At 46.5% G+C, this 25358-nt stretch overlaps 1 protein-coding gene across 4 annotated transcripts in view; it reads left to right on the forward strand.

Moving 5' to 3' along the window:
• Nucleotides 1-25358, forward strand: part of LOC139275954 (histone H4 transcription factor) — a 45862-nt gene that overhangs the window by 15103 nt on the left and 5401 nt on the right. For all 4 annotated transcript variants that reach the window (XM_070893205.1, XM_070893201.1, XM_070893203.1 and 1 more), the window contains exons 4-7: nucleotides 1376-1487; nucleotides 13471-13623; nucleotides 21192-21269; nucleotides 23603-23723. In XM_070893205.1, the coding sequence (XP_070749306.1) occupies nucleotides 1376-1487; nucleotides 13471-13623; nucleotides 21192-21269; nucleotides 23603-23723 (464 nt within the window). The remainder of the gene's footprint in view (nucleotides 1-1375; nucleotides 1488-13470; nucleotides 13624-21191; nucleotides 21270-23602; nucleotides 23724-25358) is intronic.

Below are 25358 nucleotides of genomic sequence, written 5' to 3' on the forward strand. Positions count from 1 at the left end.
GGGAGTGTTGGGCTTTTACACAGCAGCGCTTGGAGCTTCAAAAACTGAGCGGAACTTCGACTGGTAAAAGTGACCATGAAGCTGTCGTAACAACCCAGCTAGTTCACTAATGTCCTTTAGGGAAGGACACCTGCTGTCCTTACCCGATCTGGCCTATATGTGACTCCAGTCCCACACCACCGTGGTTGCCTTGACTGCCTGCTGGAAGTGGCCTAGCAAGCCACTCAGTTCTATCAAACTGGCAATAAATGTCAGTGATCCAAGAATTAATGAATTAAAGCCATATCAGCCAAGGTTCCTGATTGTTAACCAGTGATTCACTATGGAAGTCGGGTAGGGTCAGAAATGAGCTTGGGCTGTGACATGGTCCAATACCCTGTTGACTGTCATTAATTGGCTCACACTTGAGGAATGACCACATGGGGAGGAACTCGAGGGCAGCTGGCACCTATAAAACTACCCTTCAAGAATCGGTGCGGAGAGGAGAGGAGAAAATTGTGGGGGAAGGATGTTGAAGAAAATACAATAATTGAATGTCAGATTTGCCTACATAATGATCACGGCATGAAGTCATTCATTGTAAAAGAAACAAATAATTTAAATTTATATAGCACCTTTCACAATGACAGGACGCCTCAGAGCACTAAACAGCCAATAAGGTACTTTTAAAGTAGTCACTGTTATAATGTAGGAACCAAGACAGCCAATTTGTGCACAGCAATGTGATAATGACCAATTTTAGTGATATTGGCCAACTCCCCTGCTCTTCTTCAAATAATTCTGGGGTCTGAATGTCCTCCGAACCCCACCTTTGCGCATTTACTTGTTTATATATTTCTATATATTTTTTTACTTCATCGGTTGTAAAGCGCTTTGAGATGTCTGGTGGCCGTGTAAGGTGCTATATAAATGCAAGTCTTTTTTTAAACTATCTGAAACCTTGTAGATTTTAATGTCATGGTATCTTTTACATCCAGACAGCAGCACAGACAGTGCAGCATTCCCTCAGTACTGCACTGGAGTGTCAGCCTGGATTATGTGCTCAAGTCTCTGGAGTGGGACCTGAACCCATAACCATCTGGGTCATAGGCAAGGGTGCTACCTACTGAGTCACACCTAACACTATGTGAAGAGTTTTGTGATGTTTTAAAGTGACCATGCACTGTAAGCGGAATTATTTATCATTTTAATTGTCTTAAACCTACTTGGAATTTCCTATAACGCGAAATATTAGTGAAGCCGAGCTTTCGATGTGTGACGGCTGTACGTGTACTTAAAACTTCAAACGACGAGACCTGATTGTATAACATCACTGCTTCCAAACCCTGATTTGAGATCTTTTACTTGTGTATTAATCTCCTTATTTTGCCTCCAGAGTACATTTGACAATCCGGAGTGGTTTTACCGGCACGTGGACATGCATGGACAGTGCACGGATAAAGAAATACTTCCTAACAAAAATGAAGCCATTTCTTGCTGCTGGAAAGGTAATCTGAAGATGCAGATGTGTGGAGCAAGTAACAGGGCTGATATTTTAATTCTGGGGTCTGACTGAGCTCTGAACCCCACTTTTGGGCATTTACTTGTTTATATATTTCTATTTTTTTTTACTTCATTGGTTGTAAAGCGCTTTGAGACGCCCGGTGGCCGTGAACGGCGCTCTATAAATGCAAGTCTTTTCTTTTTTTAAACTATCTGAAGCCTGTAGCGTTTATTTTTAATCTTGCTGGGCCACAACTTTTCTGCAGCCAAGTGCAGATGACCTGCTTCCCAGATTACCGATGCCTCTGTGACCCAGGGGCGAGGGAAGTCTGTACCACAGCAGCCGTGGAATGATGCCCTTGTCCCCTGAGGGGAGGCCTCTGACTCTGACTGAGCACATTCTCACAGCACTGTAGTGCCGTGCAAATCAAACCCACCATAACCTCCTCCCTCTGCCTCCGGTTGCCATGGCCTTGTTTGTGGCCGTTGTAGCACTGGAGATCAAAGGATTGCGTTTCTGCTTGAGTTTTAAATCATTTATTTAAATAATAAAAAACATTAAATAGTAAAAGATCCCCTGACACTCTCTCACAGAAGAGCAGGGAAGTTCTCCCCGGTGTCCTGACCAATATTTATCCCTCAACCAACACCTAAAAAAGATGGTCTGGTCATTTATCGCATTGCTGCTGGTGGGAGCTTGCTGCGTGTAAATTGGCTGCTGCGTTTCCTACATTACATCAGTGACGAGACTTCAAAAGTACTTCATTGGTTGTAAAGCACTTTGGGATGTCTTGAGGACGTGAAAGGTCCGATATAAATACAAGGCTTTATTTCTCTCAATCCTAAGTGGTCCATTTAAATTAAAGAAAAATGCTTATCCACAACATCAATGCAGCATTCCCGTGTTACTGCGCTGAAGTGTCAGCTTATATTATCTGCTCAGATCCTAGATTGGGGCTTGACCTTCTGAGACGAGAGTGCAACCAACTGAGCCAAGCCGACACCAAGAAGGAGGTTCCGTATGATGACACTTGCAGCTGGGTGAATGGAAAGTGTTTTCCCTTCCCCTCTTCCTCTGCCACTGGACTCCCTTTTAGAAACATAGAAAATAGGTGCAGGAGTAGGCCATTCGGCCCTTCGAGCCTGCACCACCATTCAATAAAATCATGACTGATCATTCCCTCAGTACCCCTTTCCTGCTTTCTCTCCATACCCTTTGATCCCCTTAGCCGTAAGGGCCATATCTAACTCCCTCTTGAATATATCCAATGAACTGGCATCAACAACTCTCTGTGGCAGGGAATTCCACAGGTTAACAACTCTCTGAGTGAAGAAGTTTCTCCTCATCTCAGTTCTAAATGGCCTACCCCTTATCCTTAGACTGTGTCCCCTGGTTCTGGACTTCCCCAACATCGGGAACATTCTTCCCGCATCTAACCTGTCCTGTCCCGTCAGAATCTTATATGTTTCTATGAGATCCCCTCTCATCCTTCTAAACTCCAGTGAATAAAGGCCCAGTTGATCCATCTCTCCTCATATGTCAGTCCTGCCATCCCGGGAATCAGTCTGGTGAACCTTCGCTGCACTCCCTCAATAGCAAGCATGTCCTTCCTCAGATTAGGAGACCAAAACTGAACACAATAGTCCAGGTGAGGCCTCACCAAGGCCCTGTACAACTGCAGTAAGACCTCCCTGCACCTATTCTCAAATCCCCTCGCTATGAAGGTCAACATACCATTTGCCGCCTTCACTGCCTGCTGTACCTGCATGCCAACTTTCAATGACTGATGAACCATGACACTCAGCTCTCGTTGCACCTCCCCTTTTCCTAATCTGCCGCCATTCAGATAATATTCTGTCTTTGCGTTTTTGCCCCAAAGTGGATAACCTCACATTTATCCACTTTATACTGTATCTGCCATGCCCACTCACCTAACCTGTCCAAGTCACCCTGCAGCCTCTTAGCGTCCCCCTCACAGCTCACACCGCCAACCAGGTTAGTGTCATCTACAAACTTGGAGATATTATACTCAATTCCTTCATCTAAATCATTAATGTATATTGTAAAGAGCTGGGGTCCCAGCACTGCGCCCTGCGGCACTCCACTAGTCACTGCCTGCCATTCTGAAAAGGACCTGTTTATCCCGTCTCTCTGCTTCCTATCTGCCAACCAGTTCTCTATCCACATCAGCATATTACTCCCAATACCATGTGCTTTGATTTTGCACACAAATCTCTTGTGTGGGACCTTGTCAAAAGCCTTTTGAAAGTCCAAATACACCACATCCACTGGTTCTCACTTGTCCACTCTACTAGTTACATCCTCAAAAAATTTCAGAAGATTTGTCAAGCATGATTTCCCTTTCATAAATGCATGCTGACTTGGACCGATCCTGTCACTGCTTTCCAAATGCGCTGCTATTTCATCCTTAATAATTGATTCCAACATTTTCCCCAATACTGATGTCAGGCTAACCAGTCTATAATTACCCGCTTTCTCTCTCCCTCCCTTTTTAAAAAGTGGTGTTACATTAGCTACCCTCCAGTCCATAGGAACTGATCCAGAGTCGATAGACTGTTGGAAAATGATCACCAATGCATCCACTATTTCTAGGGCCACTTCCTTAAGTACTCTGGGATGCAGACTATAAGGCCCCGGGGATTTATCGGCCTTCAATCGCATCAATTTCCCTAACACAATTTCCCGCCTAATAAGGATATCCTTCAGTTCCTCCTTCTCACTAGACCCTCGGTCCCCGAGTACTTCCGGAAGGTTATTTGTATCTTCCTTTGTGAAGTCAGAACCAAAGTATTTGTTCAACTGGTCTGCCATTTCTTTGTTCCCCATTATAAATTCACCTGAATCCGACTGCAAGGGACCTACGTTTATCGTCACTAATCTTTTTCTCTTCACATATCTATAGAAGCTTTTGCAGTTGTCAGTTTTTATGTTCCCGGCAAGCTTCTTCTCGTACTCTATTTTCCCCCTCTTAATTAAACCCCTTGTCCTCCTCTGCTGAATTCTAAATTTCTCCCAGTCCTCAGGTTTGTTGCTTTTTCTGGCCCATTTATATGACTCTTCCTTGGATTTAGCACTATCCTTAATTTCCCTTGTTAGCCACGGTTTAGTCACCTTTCCCGTTTTATTTTTACTCCAGAATGGGATTACATTTGCTGAAGTTCATCCATGTGATCTTTAAATGTTTGCCATTGCCTATCCACCGTCAACCCTTTAAGTATCATTCGCCAGCCTGTTCTAGCCAATTCACGCCTCAAACCATCGAAGTTACCTTTCCTTAAGTTCAGGACCCTAGTTTCTGAATTAACTGTGTCACTCTCCACCTTAATAAAGAATTCTACCATGTTATGGTCACTCTTCCCCAAGGGGCCTCGCACAATAAGATGACTAATTAGTCCTTTCTCATTACACATCGCCCAGTCTAAGATGGCCAGCTCCCTAGTTGGTTCCTTGACATATTGGTCTAGAAAACCATCCCTAATACACTCCAGGAAATCCTCCTCCACCGCATTGCTACCAGTTTGGTTAGCCCAATCAATATGTAGATTAAAGTCACCCATGATAATTGGTGTACCTTTATTGCATGTGTTGTGTATCTGTAAAGCATGCGCTCCCATGTTCCGCCACTAGGGAGCTCATCCCCTGAAGTCCCAAGGGATCCCAGCATCCCTTCGGAGCACTGTATATAAGATACTCTGGAATGTCTTATTAAAGACTGAGGTCACTGTTACTTTAACCTCCCTGTGTGCAGTCTCATCTGTGTTCGGAACACAACAACTGGCAACGAGAATACGAATCCAACGCAAAGATGCAGCAAACTGTGGTCATCCTGGAGAAGTTCTCGGAGGGTGAGGACTGGGACGCCTATGTCGAACGGCTAGACCAGTACTTTGTAGCCAATGAGCTGGACGGAGAAGGAAGCGCTGCAAAAAGAAGAGCGGTCCTCCTCACAGTCTGCGGGGCACCGACCTCTACAGCCTCATGAAGAATCTTCTGGCTCCGGTGAAACCCACAGATAAGTCGTATGGTTCAGGAGCGTCTTAACCCGAGGGAGAATGTGCTGATGGCGAGGTATTGGTTCTACACGTGCCAGCGATCTGAAGGTCAGGAAGTGGCGAGCTACGTCGCCGAGCTAAGGCGACTTGCAGGACAATATGAGTTTGATGGCTACCTGGAGCAAATGCTCAGAGACTTTTTTGTACTGGGCATTGGCCACGAGACCATCCTATGTAAACTTTTGACTGTAGAGACACCGACCCTCAGTAAAGCCATTGCAATAGCACAGGCATTTATGTCCACCAGTGATAACACCAAACAAATCTCTCAGCACACAAGTGCTAGCAATGTTCATAAATTAACTGGAACTGTGTTTGCGAGCAGAAATGTACAGGGCAGAACCCACGAGTCTGCAACTGCCAGCAGGCCTCAGGTGACCAAGATGACTGAGTCCCCAACAAAGGATGAATGCAAGGCAATTCACACCTTGGCGTTATGGAGGCTTCCATTCAGCCTATTCATGCCACTTCAAAGGGTATGTTTGCAAGAGCTGTGGAACAATGGGGCACCTCCCACGAGCTTGCAAACGAGCTGCAAGCTCTGCAAAACCTGCTAACCACCACATGGCAGAGGAAGATCGGTCCATGGTGGATCAAAGCAATTTCGAGCCTCAGAGAGAGGAGGCAGATGCGGAAGTACATGGGATGCACACATTTTCGACGAAATGTCCACTTATAATGCTAAACGTAAAATTGAATGGCTTACCCGTAGTCATGGAACTGGACACTGGGGCTAGCCAATCCATCATGAGTAAAAAGATAGAAACATAGATAGAAATATAGAAAATAGGTGCAGGAGCAGGCCATTCAGCCCTTCTAGCCTGCACCGCCATTCAATGAGTTCATGGCTGAACATGAAACTTCAGTACCCCCTTCCTGCTTTCTCGCCATAACCCTTGATCCCCCGAGTAGTAAGGACTTCATCGAACTCCCTTTTGAATATATTTAGTGAATTGGCCTCAACAACTTTCTGTGGTAGAGAATTCCACAGGTTCACCACTCTCTGGGTAAAGAAGTTTCTCCTCATCTCGGTCCTAAATGGCTTACCTCTTATCCTCAGACTGTGACCCCTGGTTCTGGACTTCCCCAACATTGGGAACATTCTTCCTGCATCTAACCTGTCTAAACCCGTCAGAATTTTAAACGTTTCTATGAGGTCCCCTCTCATTCTTCTGAACTCCAGTGAATACAAGCCCAGTTGATCCAGTCTTTCTTGATAGGTCAGTCCCGCCATCCCGGGAATCAGTCTGGTGAATCTTCGCTGCACTCCCTCAATAGCAAGAATGTCCTTCCTCAAGTTAGGAGACCAAAACTGTACACAATACTCCAGGTGTGGCCTCACCAAGGCCCTGTACAACTGTAGCAACACCTCCCTGCCACTGTATTCAAATCCCCTCGCTATGAAGGCCAACATGCCATTTGCTTTCTTAACCGCCTGCTGTACCTGCATGCTAACCTTCAATGACTGATGTACCATGACACCCAGGTCTCGTTGCACCTTCCCTTTTCCTAATCTGTCACCATTCAGATAATAGTCTGTCTCTCTGTTTTTACCACCAAAGTGGATAACCTCACATTTATCCACATTATACTTCATCTGCCATGCATTTGCCCACTCACCTAACCTATCCAAGTCACTCTGCAGCCTAATAGCATCCTCCTCGCAGCTCTCACTGCCACCCAACTTAGTGTCATCGGCAAATTTGGAGATACTACATTTAATCCCCTCGTCTAAATCATTAATGTACAATGTCAACAGCTGGGGCCCCAGCACAGAACCTTGCGGCACCCCACTAGTCACTGCCTGCCATTCTGAAAAGTACCCGTTTACTCCTACTCTTTGCTTCCTGTCTGACAACCAGTTCTCAATCCACGTCAGCACACTACCCCCAATCCCATGTGCTTTAACTTTGCACATTAATCTCTTGTGTGGGACCTTGTCGAAAGCCTTCTGAAAGTCCAAATATACCACATCAACTGGTTCTCCTTTGTCCACTTTACTGGAAACATCCTCAAAAAATTCCAGAAGATTTGTCAAGCATGATTTCCCTTTCACAAATCCATGCTGACTTGGACCTATCATGTCACCATTTTCCAGATGCACTGCTATGACATCCTTAATAATTGATTCCATCATTTTACCCACTACCGATATCAGGCTGACCGGTCTATAATTCCCTGTTTTCCTTTTTTAAAAAGTGGGGTTACATTGGCTACCCTCCACTCCATAGGAACTGATCCAGAGTCAATGGAATGTTGGAAAATGACTGTCAATGCATCCGCTATTTCCAAGGCCACCTCCTTAAGTACTCTGGGATGCAGTCCATCAGGCCCTGGGGATTTATCGGCCTTCAATCCCATCAATTTCCCCAACACAATTTCCTGACTAATAAAGATTTCCCTCAGTTCCCCCTCCTTACTAGACCCTCTGACCCCTTTTATATCCGGAAGGTTGTTTGTATCCTCCTTAGTGAATACCGAACCAAAGTACTTGTTCAATTGGTCTGCCATTTCTTTGTTCCCCGTTATGACTTCCCCTGATTGTTTGAGAGACTGGTGCAACAAGGCATTCAGACCAGCCCTGAGCCCCATCCACACGAAACTGAGAATGTACACCAAAGAGCTTGTCACTCTCCTGGGCAGCGCCATGGTCAAGGTCACCTACGAGGGAACGGTGCACGAACTGCCACTCTGGATTGTCCCGGGCGATGGCCCCACACTGCTTGGAAGGAGCTGGCTGGGCAAAATCCGCTGGAACTGGGATGACATCCGAGCGCTATCACATGTCGATGAGGCCTCATGTACCCAGGTTCTTAACAAAGTTCCTTCCCTTTTTGAGCCAGGCATTGGAAACTTTTCTGGGGCGAAGGTGCGGATCCACTTGGTCCCAGAGGCATGACCCATTCACCACAAGGCTCGAGCGGTACCTGACATGATGAGGGAGAGAATGGAAATCGAGCTGGACAGGCTGCAACGCGAGGGCATCATCTCCCCAGTGGAATTCAGCGAGTGGGCCAGCCCGATTGTTCCAGTACTCAAAAATGATGGCACGGTCAGGATTTGTGCCGATTATAAAGTAACTATTAATCGTTTCTCGCTACAGGACCAATACCCGCTACCTAAGGCAGACGACCTATTTGCGACGCTGGCAGGAGGCAAGACGTTCGCCAAGCTCGACCTGACTTCGGCCTACATGACGCAGGAGCTGGAGGAGTCTTCGAAGAGCCTCACCTGCATCAACACGCACAAGGGTCTGTTCATCTACAACAGATGCCCGTTTGGAATTCGGTCGGCTGCAGCGATCTTCCAGAGAAACATGGAGAGTTTACTCAAGTCAGTACCACACATGGTGGTCTTTCAGGATGACATATTGGTCATGGGTTGGGACACTGCTGAGCACCTACAAAACCTGGAGGAGGTCCTCCTGTGACTGGATCGTGTAGGGCTGCGGCTGAAGAGGTCGAAATGCTTATTCAGAAGTGGAGTTTTTGGGGATAAAGATCGCGGCAGACGGCATTCGGCCCACAAACACCAAGACAGAGGCTATCAGGAACGCGCCCAGACCACAGAATGTCACGGAGCTGCGGTCGTTCCTGGGACTCCTGAACTATTTTGGTAACTTACTACCAGGGTTAAGCACCCTCTTAGAGCCCCTACATGTGTTATTGCGTAAAGGTGAGAACTGGGTATGGGGAAAAAAACAAATAATTGCTTTTGAGAAAGCCAGAAACATTTTATGCTCCAACAAGCTGCTTGTATTGTATAACCCGCGTAAAAGACTTGTGCTAGCATGTGACGCGTCGTTGTACGGAGTCGGGTGTGTATTACAACAAGCTAACGTTGCGGGGAAGTTGCAACCTGTCGCCTATGCTTCCAGGAGCTTGTCTAAGGCCGAGAGGGCCTACAGCATGATTGAGAAAGAGGCATTAGCGTGTGTCTTCGGGGTAAAGAAAATACATCAGTACCTGTTTGGCCTCAAATTTGAGCTGGAAACCAATCACAAGCCCCTCACATCCCTGTTCGCTGAAAACAAGGGGATAAATACTAATGCCTCAGCCCGCATACAAAGATGGGCACTCGCGCTATCAGCGTATAACTATACCATCCACCACAGGCCAGGCACCGAGAACTGTGCGGATGCTCTCAGTCGGCTACCATTGCCCACCACGGGGGTGGAAATGGCGCAGCCTGAAAACTTGTTGATGGTCATGGAAGCGTTTGAAAATGATAAATCACCTGTCACAGCCCGCCAGATTAGGACTTGGACCAGCCAAGATCCTCTGCTGTCCCTAGTAAAAAAAACTGTGTACTGCATGGGAGCTGGGCCAGCATCCCCGTTGAAATGCAAGAGCCAATCAAGCCGTTCCAGCGGCGAAAGGACGAGCTGTCCATTCAGGCAGGCGGCCTGTTGTGGGGTAACCGCGTAATGCTACCAAAAAAGGGCAGGGAGACGTTCATCTTGGATCTCCATAGCACACACCCGGATATAGTAATGATGAAAGCGATAGCCAGATCCCACGTGTGGTGGCCTGGTATCGACTCTGACTTTTTAGAGTCCTGTGTACAGCAATGAAGCGTGTGTGCTCAGTTGAGCAACGCGCCCAGAGAGGTACCACCATGTTTGTGGTCCTGGCCTTCCAGACCATGGTCAAGGATCCATGTCGACAATGCGGGCCCGTTTCTTGGTAAAATGTTCCTGGTGGTGGTGGATACTTTTTCAAAATGGATTGAATGTGAAATAATGACGGGAAGCACCGCCACCGTCATCATTGAAAGCCTGAGAGCCATGTTTGCCACCCACGGCCTGCCTGACATACTGGTCAGTGACAACGGGCCATGTTTCACCAGTGCCGAATTTAAAGAATTCATGACCCGCAATGGGATCAAACATGTCACCTCGGCCCCGTTTAAACCAGCCTCCAATGGGCAGGCGGAGCGGGTAGTGCAAACCATCAAACGGAGCCTTAAACAAGTCACAGAAGGCTCACTCCAAACCCGCCTGTCCCAAGTACTGCTCAGCTACCGCACGAGACCCCACTCGCTCACAGGGGTGCCCCCGGCTGAACTACTCATGAAAAGGACACTTAAAACCAGACTCGCTGGTTCACTCCAACCTGCATGATCAGGTAGAGAGCAGGCGGCAGCAACAAAATGTAAACGATGGTCACGCCACTGTGTCACGGGACCCTGTGTATGTGCTAAACTATGGACATGGTCCCAAGTGGATCGCGAGCACGGTGATAGCTAAAGAAGGGAATAGGGTGTTTGCATAAGGCACCTGGAGCAAACGAGGCTGCGGTTCACAGACTGCCCTGAACAACCCACAGCAGACACCACCTTTTTAAAGCCCCAACACACACCCAAAGGATCAACGACACCACGCCGGACCAGGAAATCGAACCCATCACGCCCAACAGCCCAGCAAGGTCAGGCTCACCCAGCAGCCCTGAAGGGCCAACAACACACCAGCTCAGCGAGGGCACAGCCAACACACCAGAACAGACATTTGTACCGAGGCGGTCCACCAGGGAAAGAAAGGCTCCTGACCGCCTCACCTTGTAAATAGTTTTCACTTTGACTTTGGTGGGGGAGTGATGTGTATCTGTAAAGCATGCACTCCCATGTTCCGCCACCAGGGAGCTCATCCCCTGAAGTCCCAAGGGATTCCAGCATCCCTTGGGAGCACTGTATATAAGCCGGTCCCGAAGGCCTGTTCCTCATTCTGGAGTGTCTTATTAAAGACTCAGGTCACTGTTACTTTAACCTCCCTGTGTGCAGTCTCATCTGTGTTATGAACACAATAGCATGCATCTCTAATTTCTTGTTTGATGCTGTCCCCAACCTTACGACTACTGTTTGGAGGTCTGTCCACAACTCCCACTTGCGTTTTCTGTCCCTTGGTTTTCCGTAGCTCCACCCATACCGATTCCACATCATCCAACTAATGTCCTTACTATTGCATTAATTTCCTCTTTAACCAAGAATGCCACCCCACCTCCTTTTCCTTTCTATCTATCCTTCCTAAATGTTGAATACCCCTGGATGTTGAGTCCCCAGCCTTGGTCACCCTGGAGCCATGTCTCTGTGATGCCAATTACATCATATCTGTTAACAGCTATCTGCAGTTAATTCGTCCATCTTAGTCCGAATACTCCTCGCATTGAGGCACAGAGCCTTCAGGCTTGTCTTTCTAACACACTTTGCCCCTTTAGATTTTGGTGTAATGTGGCCCTTTTTGCTTTTTGCTTTTTGCTTTAGGTTTCTCTGCCCTCCACTTTTACTTTTCTTCTTTCTATCTTTTGCTTCTGCCCCCATTCTACTTCCCTCTGTCTCCCTGCATAGGTTCCTATCCCTCTGCTATATTAGTTTAACTCCTCCCCAACAGCACTAGCAAACCGTACCCCTCGGACATTGGTTCCGGTCCTGTCCAGGTGCAGACCTTCCGGTTTGTACTGGTCCCACCTCCCCCAGAATCGGTTCCAATGTCCCAGGAATCTGAATCCCTCCCTTGTGCACCACACCTCAAGCCACGTATTCATCTGAGCTATCCCGCGATTCGTACTCTGACTAACACGTGGTATTGGTAGTAATCCTGAGATTACTACTTTTGAGGTCCTACTTTTTAATTTAGCTCCTAGCTCCCTAAATTCGTCTCGTAGGACCTCATCCCGTTTTTTACCTATATCGTTGGTACCCATATGCACCACAACAACTGGCTGTTCACCCTCCTTTTTCAGAATGCCCTGCACCCGCTCCGAGACATCCTTGTCCCTTGCACCAGGGAGGCAACATACCATCTCAGTTGCGGCCGCAGAAACGCCTATCTATTCCCCTTACAATTGAATCCCCTATCACTATAGCTCTCCCACTTTTTTTTCCTGCCCTCCTTTGCAGCAGAGCCACCCACGGTGTCATGAACTTGGCTGCTGCTGCCCTCCCCTGATGATTCATCCCCCCCAACAGTACCCAAAGCGGTGTATCTGTTTTGCAGGGTGATGACCGCAGGGGACCCCTGCACTACCTTCCTTGCACTGCTCTTCCTGTTGGTCATCCATTCCCTATCTGGCTGTGTACCCTTTACCTGCGGTGTGACCAACTCACTAAGCGTGCTATTCACGTCATTCTCAGCATCGTGCATGCTCCAGAGTGAATCCACCCGCAGCTCCAGTGCCGCAATGCGGTCCGTCAGGAGCTGCAGCCGGATACACTTCCCGCACCGGAAGCGTCCCTGACTTCCCACATAGTACAGGAGGAGCATAACACGTGTCCGAGCTCTCCTGCCATGTCTTAACCCTTCGATAAACTTAATTTGGCAACAACAATGCTAAAGGTTACTTACTGATATAGAAAAGAAAAAGAAAAACTACTTACCAGTCACTTACCCCTTGGCTGTGACATCACCTTTCGATTTCTGTCTACTTTTTTGCCTCCCTGCTGCAGCTGCACCAGCCGGCCTCACGGACTTGACGCCGCCTCCTCGAACTCCCTGGACTGCTCACTGAAGAGCCTTTTGTAGGCCCCTCGCCTCCTTGAACTCCCCGGACTGCTCACTGAAGGGCCTTTTGTAGGCCCCTCGCCTCCTCGAACTCCCCGGACTGCTCACTGAAGAGCCTTTTGTAGGCCCCTCGCCTCCTTGAACTCCCCGGACTGCTCACTGAAGAGCCTTTTGTAGGCCCCTCGCCTCCTCGAACTCCCCGGACTGCTCACTGAAGGGCCTTTTGTAGGCCGCTCGCCTCCCGAACTCCCACCTCCTCGAACTCTAATGAAGTGGTCATGGAATAGCCGGCACAGGCACTAATGGGCCCCTCCTGTGCTGTAAGATTATGTGAATGTGCGCACGTTTTTGTTCCGTCATCTGCCCCAAGAATTAATGAACAATTTCCAAACTTTTTTTCTCTTTTATTAATGCACCAGGTTGTGGCGCTACATTTAAAATCAAGTTTAAACTTCGGGAGCACCTGCGGAGTCACACACAGGAGAAGGTCGTCTCTTGCCCCAACTGCGGAGGGATGTTTTCCAACAACACCAAGTTCTATGACCATGTCCGCCGGCAGACCTCGATCGAACGTATGTGATGGCTGCAACTGAACTGTTAACTATTGTGTGTGGGTATATGTGAATGGCATTGTCGACATTACTTCTTGAAATTAATCTTAATTATTCAGGAGAAGTAGTTCATATATGCCTTGTGTTGCAAACTTAAAAAAAAAAACTACCTTTTCAAATAATGTTTCTTGTGGGGATAGGGAGTTTTTTATATATAATGTATATATTTATATTTATGCCTGTGAAGCACCTTGGGGCGTTTCACTATGTTAAAGGTGCTATTTAAATACAAGTTGTTGGTACTTAATTGGCCTCAGTGCCTTGCGTTGGGGAGTCTCAGCAAAGTTCCTGACCACTATTCAGTGACCGCCTCCGAGTGGAGAATGTGCATGCGTGAGAAAGTGAGGTGAGTGGAGGAAAGGGACCCATGTGATGCCCTCTGTGGTTGAATATTCTTCTGACAGCAATAATTTTACACATGAAGATTGACCACCTCGCCTGTATGAAAACAGATAGGACAATAGGGTGCACAGAATCCTTTATTTGTTTCCATTTCCCTCCATCCCCCACCCAACTGGAGTGGGGTGTAGGAGTGCTGGGTCTCTGTATCATGCCTCTCCCGATGACATAACTTAGCTGACGCATTTGCTTTTGGGAAATTTGAAGGGACGAGCTTGCTATTTCTGGTATTTTAATGCATCTTAATGGCGAAGCAACTACACAGCACAAGCTGACCGTGTTGCTGTTCCATGTACAGATAGACCCTCGCATTTGTTAAGAATGGGTTTGCTTGTTGCTGTCATATTATTGGGTTAGGGTGATGTCCTTCAAGCCTTGTAATCACTTCAGATTACACACTATACACTACTGGCAGTGAGCATCAGCTACTTGTGTGAAAAATTATAACGTCTTGTATAAAAACATAAGAATTAGAAGCAGCAGTAGGCCATTCGGCCCCTCGAGCCTGCTCCACCATTCAATAAGATCATGGTTGATCTTCGACCTCAACTCCACTTTCCTGCACAATCCCCAAATCTCTTAATTCCCTTAATATTCAAAAATCTATCAATTTCTGTCTTGAATATACTCAATGACTGAGCCACCAGAGCTCTCTGGGGCAGCGAATTCCAAAGATTCACCACCCTCTGAGTGAAGAAATTTCTCCTCATCCCAGTCTTAAATGGCTGACCCCTTATTCTGAGACTGTGATCCCTGGTTCTAGACTCCCCAACCAGAGGAAACATCCTCCCTGCATCTACCCTGTCAAGCCCTGTAAGAATTTTGTATGTTTCAATGAGATCACCTCTCATTCTTCTAAACTCTAGAGAATATAGGTCTAGTCTACTCAATCTCTCCTCATAGGACAATCCGCCCATCCCAGGAATCAGCATGGTGAACCTTCATTGCACTCCCTCAATGGTAAGTATATCCTTCCTTTTGTAAGGAGACCAAACCTACACACAATACTCCAGGTGCGGTCTCACCAGGGCCCTATATAATTGCAGTAAGATGTCTTTACTCTTATGCTCAAATCCTGTTGTAATATAGGCCAACATACCATTTGCTTTCCTAATCACTTGCTGTACCTGCATGTTAACTTTCAGTGATTGGTGTACAAGGACACCCAGGTCCCTCTGAACACCAACATTTCCCAATCTCTCACCATTTAAAAAATAAGAACATAAGAATTAGGAACAGGAGTAGGCCATCTAGCCCCTCGAGCCTGCTCCGCCATTTAACAAGATCATGGCTGATCTGGCCGTGGACTCAGCTCCACTTACCCGCCCGCTCCCCGTAACCCTTAATTTCCTTATTGGTTAAAAATCTATCTATCTGTGATTTGAATACATTCAATGAGCTAGCCTCAACTGCTTCCTTGGGCAGAGAATTCCACAGATTCACAACCCTCTGGGAGAAGAAATTCCTTCTCAACTCGGTTTTAAATTGGCTCCCCCGTATTTTGAGGCTGTGCCCCCTAGTTCTAGTCTCCCTGACGAGTGAAAACAACCTCTCTGCCTCTATCTTGTCTATCCCTTTCATGATTTTAAATGTTTCTATAAGATCACCCCTCAACCTTCTGAACTCCAACGAGTAAAGACCCAGTCTACTCAATCTATCATCATAAGGTAACCCCCTCATCTCCGGAATCGGCCTAGTGAATCGTCTCTGTACCCCCTCAAAGCTAGTATATCCTTCCTTAAGTAAGGTAACCAAAACTGCACGCAGTACTCCAGGTGCGGCCTTACCAATACCCTATACAGTTGCAGAAGGACCTCCCTGCTTTTGTACTCCATCCCTCTCGCAATGAAGGCCAACATTCCATTCGCCTTCCTGATTACCTGCTGCACCTGCAAACTAACTTTTTGGGATTCATGCACAAGGACCCCCTGGTCCCTCTGCACCTCAGCATGTTGTAATTTCTCCCCATTCAAATAATATTCCCTTTTACTGTTTTTTTTCCCAAGGTGGATGACCTCACACTTTCCGACATTGTATTCCATCTGCCAAACCTTAGCCCATTCGCTTAACCTATCCAAATCTCTTTGCAGCCTCTCTGTGTCCTCTACACAACCCGCTTTCCCACTAATCTTAGTGTCATCTGCAAATTTTGTTGCACTACACTCTGTCCCCTCTTCCAGGTCATCTATATATATTATAAACAGTTGTGATTCCAGCACCGATCCCTGTGGCACACCACTAACCACTGATTTCCAACCCTGAAAAGGACCCATTTATCCCGACTCTCTGCTTTCTGTTCGCTAGCCAATTCTCTATCCATGCTAATACATTTCCTCTGACTCCGCATACCTCTATCTTCTGCAGTAACCTTTTGTGTGGCACCTTATCGAATGCCTTTTGGAAATCTAAATACACCACATCCATCGGTACACCTCTATCCACCATGCTTGTTATATCCTCAAAGAATTCCAGTAAATTAGTTAAACATGATTTCCCCTTCATGAATCCATGCTGCGTCTGCTTGATTGCACTATTCCTATCGAGATGTCCCGCTATTTCTTCCTTAATGATAGTTTCAAGCATTTTCCCCACTACAGATGTTAAACTAACCGGCCTATAGTTACCTGCCTTTTGCCTGCCCCCTTTTTTAAACAGAGGCGTTACATTAGCTGTTTTCCAATCCGCTGGTACCTACCCAGAGTCCAGAGAATTTTGGTAGATTCTAACTAATGCATCTGCTATAACTTCCGCCATCTCTTTTAATACCCTGGGATGCATTTCATCAGGACCAGGGGACTTGTCTACCTTGAGTCCCATTAGCCTCTCTAGCACTACCCCCCTAGTGATAGTGATTGTCTCAAGGTCCTCCCTTCCCACATTCCTGTGACCAGCAATTTTTGGCATGATTTTTGTGTCTTCCACTGTGAAGACCGAAGCAAAATAATTGTTTAAGATCTCAGCCATTTCCACATTTCCCATTATTAAATCCCCCTTCTCATCTTCTAAGGGACCAACATTTACTTTAGTCACTCTTTTCCGTTTTATGGTCCCAAGTTTCCACATGATTTGCTCCTGATTTTTAGGAGCAACTGGTGTAGAACGGAGTATCTTAGAAATCAGAATTCTCGACATTTAGTTTGCTCCAGTTCTAGTCAGTTAGAACAGTTTCACTTTGGAACAGAATTTTTTTTTCAAAAGGGGGCGTGTCTGGTCAGTTACGCCTGATTTCAAAGTTTCGTGAGTGAAAACTTACTCCAAACTAACTTAGAATGGAGTAAGTGAAGATTTTTGTACACTCGAAAAAACCTTGTCTACACTTTAGAAAATCAGGCGTAGGTTACAAATTAGGCATAGGGAATGTGGTGGGGGGGGCGTGGGGGAAGGGAAGTCATTAAATTCTACAATCAATCCTTAGTTATACTTATACAAATATTATACAAATAAATCCAACCTGAATAAAAATTTATAAGCAAAGAAAAGATTAAATAAACCATGTTCCTACCTGTGTGAAAGTGCTTCAGGCAGGCCTTTCATGTTGGAGACAGGCAGCGGTGTGGCGTCAGTGTCTCGACGGCAGCGGCAGCAAGCTTCGAGCTGAGCTGCAGTGCTTGAGGCAGGCCTTCATTCTCTTCGTGGCTGGCCGTGAAGAAGCAGCACCGGACGGACCCGAGGCCATTCGGCCATGAGATATCAGCGGCGTCAGTGGCTGGCCGGCAGCCGAAGAATCAACACCTGACACACGCAGCTCATTAAGGTTCTTGAGGCCATTCGGCCACGCTTTAGGGGCGGCGTCAGTGGCTGGCCGGCAGCCGAAGATACAGCAGCAGCCTTCGAGCTGTGAGGGGGACTGAGGCCATTTGGACAGGGAGAGGCAGCCACATCGACAGTTTTATATTTAAATTTGCAGAATGGGTGCTGCATTGGCAACACCACGTACTATGCAATGGTTTGCCATCTTTGTTCTTGGTGGACGTTGATCCATTGCAAAGTTGAATTGGCACTCTTATTTCTCCAAACACACAGTCCTTAATTTGCATGCACCAATGCAGCACCGGTTCTGCAAGTTTAGCAGTGAAAAACTGAACTCACTGATTTCAGCTGGTGATTTATTCAGCAGTGCTGCTAAAAGCACTCCCTCACACACAAAAAAATTAAATTACAAGCCTTTGCAGGGGTCCAAGAAACAAATCTTCACTTTTTCTGCAGTATTTTTAAAAATGGCCGAGTGCCAATGTTTGTGTGAGAATGCGCGTGCGCGCACGCTCCAGCGCGCACGCGCAGGGTTGCCGGCACCACGAAGGCTAATTTAAATTGTACCCGCCCCCTGCTACTTAGAAAATCGGCGCGAGTGTTAGGCTCCGCCCCCTGCTGCGAAGAGCGCGCCGCGCCAAGCAGACATCGAGCTCGAGAATATTGGACTTTTTTTTAGGCGCAGTTTTCGGCGCGAAAAACAGGCGCCCAGCTCGGTGGTGCGCCGTTTTCGCCGCGGGACAAAACTTGGGGCCTATATATCTGTAAAAGCTTTTACTATCTGTGTTTATGTTTTGCGCAAGTTTACCTTCGTAATCTATCTTTCCTTTCTTTATTGCTTTCTTAGTCATTCTTTGCTGTTGTTTAAAATTTTCCCAATCTTCTAGTTTCCCACTAACCGTGGCCACCTTATATGCATTGGTCTTTGATTTGATACTCTCCTTTATTTCCTTGGTTATCCACGGCTGGTTATCCCTCCTCTTACCGCCCTTCTTTTTCACTGGAATATATTTTTGTTGAGCACTATGAAAAAGCTCCTTAAAAGTCCTCCACTGTTCCTCAATTGTGCCACCGTTTAGTCTGTGTTTCCAGTCTTACTTTAGCCAACTCTGCCCTCATCCCACTGTAGTCCCCTTTGTTTAAGCATAGTACGCTCGTTTCTGACACAACTTCCTCACCCTCAATCTGTATTACAAATTCAACCATACTGTGATCACTCATTCCGAGAGGATCTTTTACTAGGAGATCTTTTATACTCTGCTTTTCTATTTTTCTAACCAAAGTGGATAACGTCACATTTCCCCACATTATATTCCATTTGCCATGTTCTTGCCCACTCACTGAGCCTGTCTGTATTCCCTTGAAGTCTTTAAGCAAAAATTTAAAAAAATGAGCTTGTCATTCAGACAATCTAACTGCACTGCCATTTATGCACTCACACAAACCTTCAACCAGTTTTCAGCCAGCACTTCCCTCGGTTCCCATAATGTTGGTTCCTCTCCAGGAAGTTTTCCTCCCATGCCTATGTCAGTGGTCTTGCATAGAATTTACAGCACAGAAACAGGCCACTCGGCCCAACTGGTCAATGCTTGTGTTTGTGTTCCACATGAGCCTCCTCCCACCCTACTTCATCTAACCCTATAAGGATCTCCTATTTATTTCTCCCTCACGTACTTATTTAACTTCCCCTTGAATGTATCTATGCTAATCACCTCAGCTTCTCCTTGTGATCGCGAGTTCCACATTCTAACCACTCTCTGGGTAAAGAGGTTTCTCCTGCATTTCTTATTGGATTTATTAGTGACTATCTTATATTTATGACCCCCCCCCCCCTGGTTTTGGTCTCCCCCACAAGTGGAACCATATCTGAGGCACAAAGTGTCTGGCCCCTGTGGGGAAGTGGCTGGCTTCTCCTATTGCCGGATTAGAAGGCCAGAAAATGGCAGCTTGACCCTATCACTTGTAGTGGCAGTGCCTTGGGACTCTCGTGACCTGCTTTTCCCACTCCTTCATTTCAACCCCTGTTGCATCAGGAATACGTTTCTGTTGAATACTTTAAATTGAGTTCACATTCACAGCACTAGATGGCAGTCTGTTCCATAGGAAACTGCGATAAGGATAAAGTAGTTACTCAAAGTATATTTCCATCTGAATTTTTTTTAAACATGTAAGCATTCCCCCTGCTCCCGGCGTCCTCTTCTAGTTTTGCATGAAATAAATTTCCCACATGTGTCCCATCAACCTCCCTTATGGTTTCTACACGTTGATTATGCTGAACACCACTTCCCTGTCTCTCTTTTCACTGGGGGCTGAATTTGAATCTCAAGCCCTACCCATAATTTATTGATTTAATACCTGCTGCTGTCCTTAATTAAATCTTTTTTGCAATTATTTTCAACACTTGGTCTTCTCGTAAATATTGCTATGATCTCTGCAGTGACAGATCAGCGTTGACTTCTAATTCCCTGGATATCAGCCACCCTGCTTACCTTTCCCAAGTAGCCCTTCCTCACTTGCGGGCTTGGACAATGAGGGTTGGCCAGCTATTCAGGCATGGGGACATCACCAGAAGACGGCTCTGGCTGACACTTTTCTCCCACCAAGCTCAGCTTGCTCAGACTAATGGTGCAGTTTTGCATCACTGGGTTGTACAGAACTGGGAAACTCTGAGCTTTTTTAAAGACTGCACGCACCCGATCGTTGCACGGCCAGTGTTGCTGCTGGTGCTCTGAGTCTGCCTCATAGAATCATCGAATAGTACAGCACAGAAGGAGGTCACTCGGCCCATCAAGTCTGCGCCGGTTCTTTCGAAGAACCATCCAGTTAGTCCCACTCTTTCCCCAAAACCCTGCAATTTTTTCTCCATCAAGCCTTCAATTCCTTTTTGAAGGCGATTCGCAGGAGTCTAAACATGATGTCACATGGCTCCTGCTTTCAAACCGCATCCTTCTGACACTGTTGGAGTAAGGCTGTGACTGAGTGGATGATAGTTCAATGAACATATCCTATGACTAGAGCTGGGTTCATCTATCTTTGTCAGCACCCAGCCTTTAAATACCGTTCTTGCATTGAACTGATTAGCAACTGATTTGCTGCTTTATCTTTTAACCTCAGCTTTCTATCATTGGCTGTGTTTCTTTCCTTCTCCATCTTTATCACTTTTTCAGTGTGCTGTAAAGGGCTTGTTGAAAGACTGCTGGCTTCTGTAGGGGTGGAGGCTGGAGCATGAATCCAATTTGTTAATATTATATATACTTTTGATCTGGAGGGAGGGAAAAGTACTGAAAATTAAAAGGATTGATTTCAAGGATGATCCCTGCACTCTACACTGATTTACGGAATGCATTTAATTATAATTTTTAACCTCTGTTTAATTTTAGAGAAGACCTTTCCCTGTCAGCACTGTGACAAGCAGTTCGCCAATGAGAGGCTGCTACGGGACCATGTGCGAAATCACGGTAGGTTCGCAGCCGAGCGTTTGTCAGTGGTTGCGAAGGCCGCAGGGGGCTGTCGCGTGTCGTTGCATTCTGTCCTTCAGTGGTCCAAGGAGCAAGGCTGGTGTGTCTATCACAGTGCTGCGCTTCCCTGTCCGACTCTGGTGGCAGTGCTCGAAGGTAAACGCAGCAGTGTAGGTTGCAAGTGATCTGTGGAAAATAACTACACTCGCTCCACATCATGCAGTTTGCTGCTAAGTACTGCAGTTTTGAAATAAAGGTCTGGGAGACTGTGAAGTTGCGATATAAACCTTGGATGCAGTACTGAGCGAGAGCTTTCAAAAGGGAGTTGGATAAGTACCTGAAGAAAAAAAAAATTGCAGGGCTTACGGGGAAAGGGCGGGGGAGTGGGACTAGCTGAAGTACTCTTGCAGAGAGCCAGCACGGGCTCGATGGAATGGCCTCCTTCTGTGCTGTAACCATTCTATGATTGTCGCAGGTGTCGCCTTTTGGATGAGGCATGAAACTGGGGTCCTGTCCACCCACTCGGGTGAACATAAAAGATCTCATGGCACTAATTGAAGAAGAGTGGGGCAATGCTCCCAGTTTCCTGGCCAACATTCTCCATCAGCCAACACAAAACGAACAGCTTAACTGGTTGTTCGTTCATTTGTTGTTTGTGGGATCACCTTCGTGAAAACTGGCTGCTGAGTTTGCTTACAAAATATCAGGCCCTTATTCCTCATTGTTTTTATGAAGTTGTTTGGACTGTTCTGAAAATGTGCGCAGTACTATATAAAAGCAATCTCATTCCTTTTATGAGCAACTCTGAGCAATAACCAGCCATTTCTATGTGCCACCAACTTGGTGTTGTTTCCCCTGCACTGCAGGTGGCAGCAGAGCAAGGGCATTTAACACAAAGAATGCCATTGCCATCTGCCATTTACTTCTGCAGGGCCAGGCTAAAAACTCAGCTCACCCAAGGCCAAGCCAGCGAATGAGTTTTTATTTTGACATTGTTGACCTGCTCAAGCATTCTCTAACCAATGGGGGTGATCTGCCGCCAGTGAATGCAAGTTGGGATTGAGACTTGTACCTGAACCTGAATAAGAATGTGGTTGTTGGGTGTCACTCCACTGCTCTGGAACCAACCCTGACATTTAGACATAAAAACAGAAAATGCTGGATATCATCTGTGGAGAGAAAAACAGAGTTAACGTTTCAGGTCGATGACCCGTCATGGACCTAAAACGTTAACTCTCTTTCTCTCGCCACAAATGCTGCCTGACCTACTGAGTATTTTCAGCATTTTCTGTTTTTATTTCAGATTACCAGCATCCGCAGTATTTTGCTTCTGACATTTAGACAGCATGGAATCCAGAGCCGCCAAAGTAAAAGACTTGCAATTACATAGTGCCTTTCATGACCTTGGGACGTCCCAAGTTGTAATGTATGAAATGTGGCAGCGATTATTGCGCACAGCAAGGTCCCACAAACAGCAGTGTGCACCATGTTTTTAGTGATGTTGGGCTACGGGATAAATATTGGCCAGGACAGCGGGGAGAACTCCACTGCTTTGCTTCGAAATAATGCCATGGGATCTTTTAGGTCCACTTGAGAGAGCGGACGGGGCCTCGGTTTAACGTCTCATCTGAAAGACTGCACCTCCAACCCGTGCAGCACTCACTCCCTCAGCACTGCACTGGAGGGTCAGCAAGAAGGTCTGCTTTTAAGTTGTGGGTTTTGATGCCAGTAGACCTTATGAATGCTGATCTCCCCGCTTTTGCATAAAATGTGTTATCACAGGCCCAGTATGGAATATTTTGCAATGTCTCCAATGGTAAGTCCGTTCTGGATGTCGTCGGAGATGCAGAATTAGCAACCCTTGCACTCACCAATGTTATTGGCACTGCGAGGGGGAAGATGGAACCTGTGTTGACCACGTTTAGAGTTTTGAACTATTTATTAGTACAGGTATTTGGGACTATAATTTAGGTAGGAGTTGATCATTTTATAAAATAACTTATTTTCTTAACATGAACCGAAGGTTGATAACCTCTTGACTTGTAGCAGTGTGAAGAAAGGTGCTCCAAGGCATTGTGGGTTTCCTTCTGCCACCTTTGAACCCCTGCTGTTTTACCCATCTCGACAGAATCCCAGCTCCTTTGTCTTGTCGTCACCAGTGGATTAGAAGCTAGGCACCACCACAAAATGGGGATGGAAGGGGAGAGAGAGAGAGAAGCTAAAAGGGAAAATAGTTAAAAGAGAGGGGCAGAATAACATTTATTTTTGCTTTGAAATATTTTGTTCCCGGTAATGAAACTAGGTTCTCTAACAGTTTAATGTCTGCTTTGCAGTGAACCAGTTTAAGTGCCCACTCTGCGACATGACCTGCACTACTTTCTCCTCATTAAGGACCCACATCAAGTTCCGCCACTGTGATGAGAGGCCATATGGGTGTGACTTCTGTGAGAACAGGTAGTGTTGCACTTGTTGCCCAAATTGCATAGCATTGGCCAGTTGTCTTAGCTTACTGATCCAGAACTATGTTGAGAAAAGTACTGATCCAAAAATCTAGGTACTATAACAAAATAAAGTGCTGACTTTAGTTTGTTATACTCCGATCTCGATGCTGTCCTAAGCCAATTATTTGCATTATTCTCATTATGTGAGAATATTGGGTACTTGTTCACTGATCCATTGGGTCACTGGCTGAACTACATCGTTCATTTTTTTGCCCCTCCAATTATCTTCCCGCCTGTCCTGAAAGCACTGACTCATGTTGGGGTATGTCTCCATCGGTGCAAGGAGTTCCGCAGTGGCCATTCTCTGTATGTGAACTTTGGCCATTTGACTATAGATAGGAGTGAGGGAGGTGAGCTATCCTGCTGAACTGATCCTATACCGACACCCACCATCTGTATGAATACACTTTTAATTACAGATGAAATGACTAAATATTTAGATGAAGTGAGGAATAATTAGAAGTCGCCAACCCTGACTAAGGAAGAACGATGGTGCTTGACAAACCTGACAGATTTCTTCGAGGAGATGATGGACTTGGCAGATGTGGGAAATGCAGTGGATGTGTTGTTCAGAAAGTCTTTGACAAGGTACCACACAGGAGACTACAGGTACAACCTCTCTTATCCAGCACCCTCGGGACCTGGCCAGTGCTGAATAAGAGGATTTGCTGGACGACGGGAGGTCACGTCAGCCCTAGCATTCTCAGCGTACCCAGTAAGTTTTTAATGTCATGGTTCATTTCGGGCGGAGACACCAACTCTCGGAGCAGCGGGGTCAACGTGTACCTGTGGAGAACATCATGAAATGTCGCCATGGGCTGCAGGTCAGCCGAGAAAGATCGGCAGTGCTTACAGCAGAGTATAAATCCTTCCAACTGATGTAAAGTCCAATGTCTGATCTTGAGAGTCTGTTTTAGATGCGCGATCTTCATTGTTTTAACCATTAGTTCAGAGAGCCTGCAATACTTTTTATGTGTGAATCATACATGGTCGATTTTTTAAAATTTGTTTAAAAACTGATATTGACGATTCGGTATGTTTTGTAGTTGAGTGAATAAAGTCGACTGAAGTTGGAAGGATTTATACTCTGCTGTAAGCACTGCCGATCTTTCTCGGCTGACCTGCAGCCCATGGCGACATTTCATGATGTTCTCCACAGGTACACGTTGACCCCGCTGCTCCGAGAGTTGATGTCTCCGCCTGAAATGAACCATTACATTTAAAAACTTATCGGGTACGGCTGACAACCCTCCGACCCGACCAAGGAGGGAACACTGGAGGCAGTAGAGAGAGGAGGAGCTGCCCCCCTCCCCAGCACACAGCGCACCGACCTGACCGAGGAGGGAACACTGGAGGCAGTAGGGAGAAGAGGAACAGCCCCCCTCCCCAGCACACAGCGCACCGACCCGACCTAGGAAGGAACACCGGAGGCAGTAGGGAGAAGAGGAACAGCCAGCCCCAGGACACAGTGCACCGACCTGACCTAGGAAGGAACACCGGAGGCAGTAGGGAGAAGAGGAACAGCCAGCCCCAGCACACAGCGCACCGACCCGACCTAGGAAGGAACACCGGAGGCAGTAGGGAGAAG

The sequence above is a fragment of the Pristiophorus japonicus genome, chromosome 11, assembly GCF_044704955.1.
Source record: "Pristiophorus japonicus isolate sPriJap1 chromosome 11, sPriJap1.hap1, whole genome shotgun sequence".
NCBI classification, from domain to species: Eukaryota; Metazoa; Chordata; class Chondrichthyes; family Pristiophoridae; genus Pristiophorus; species Pristiophorus japonicus.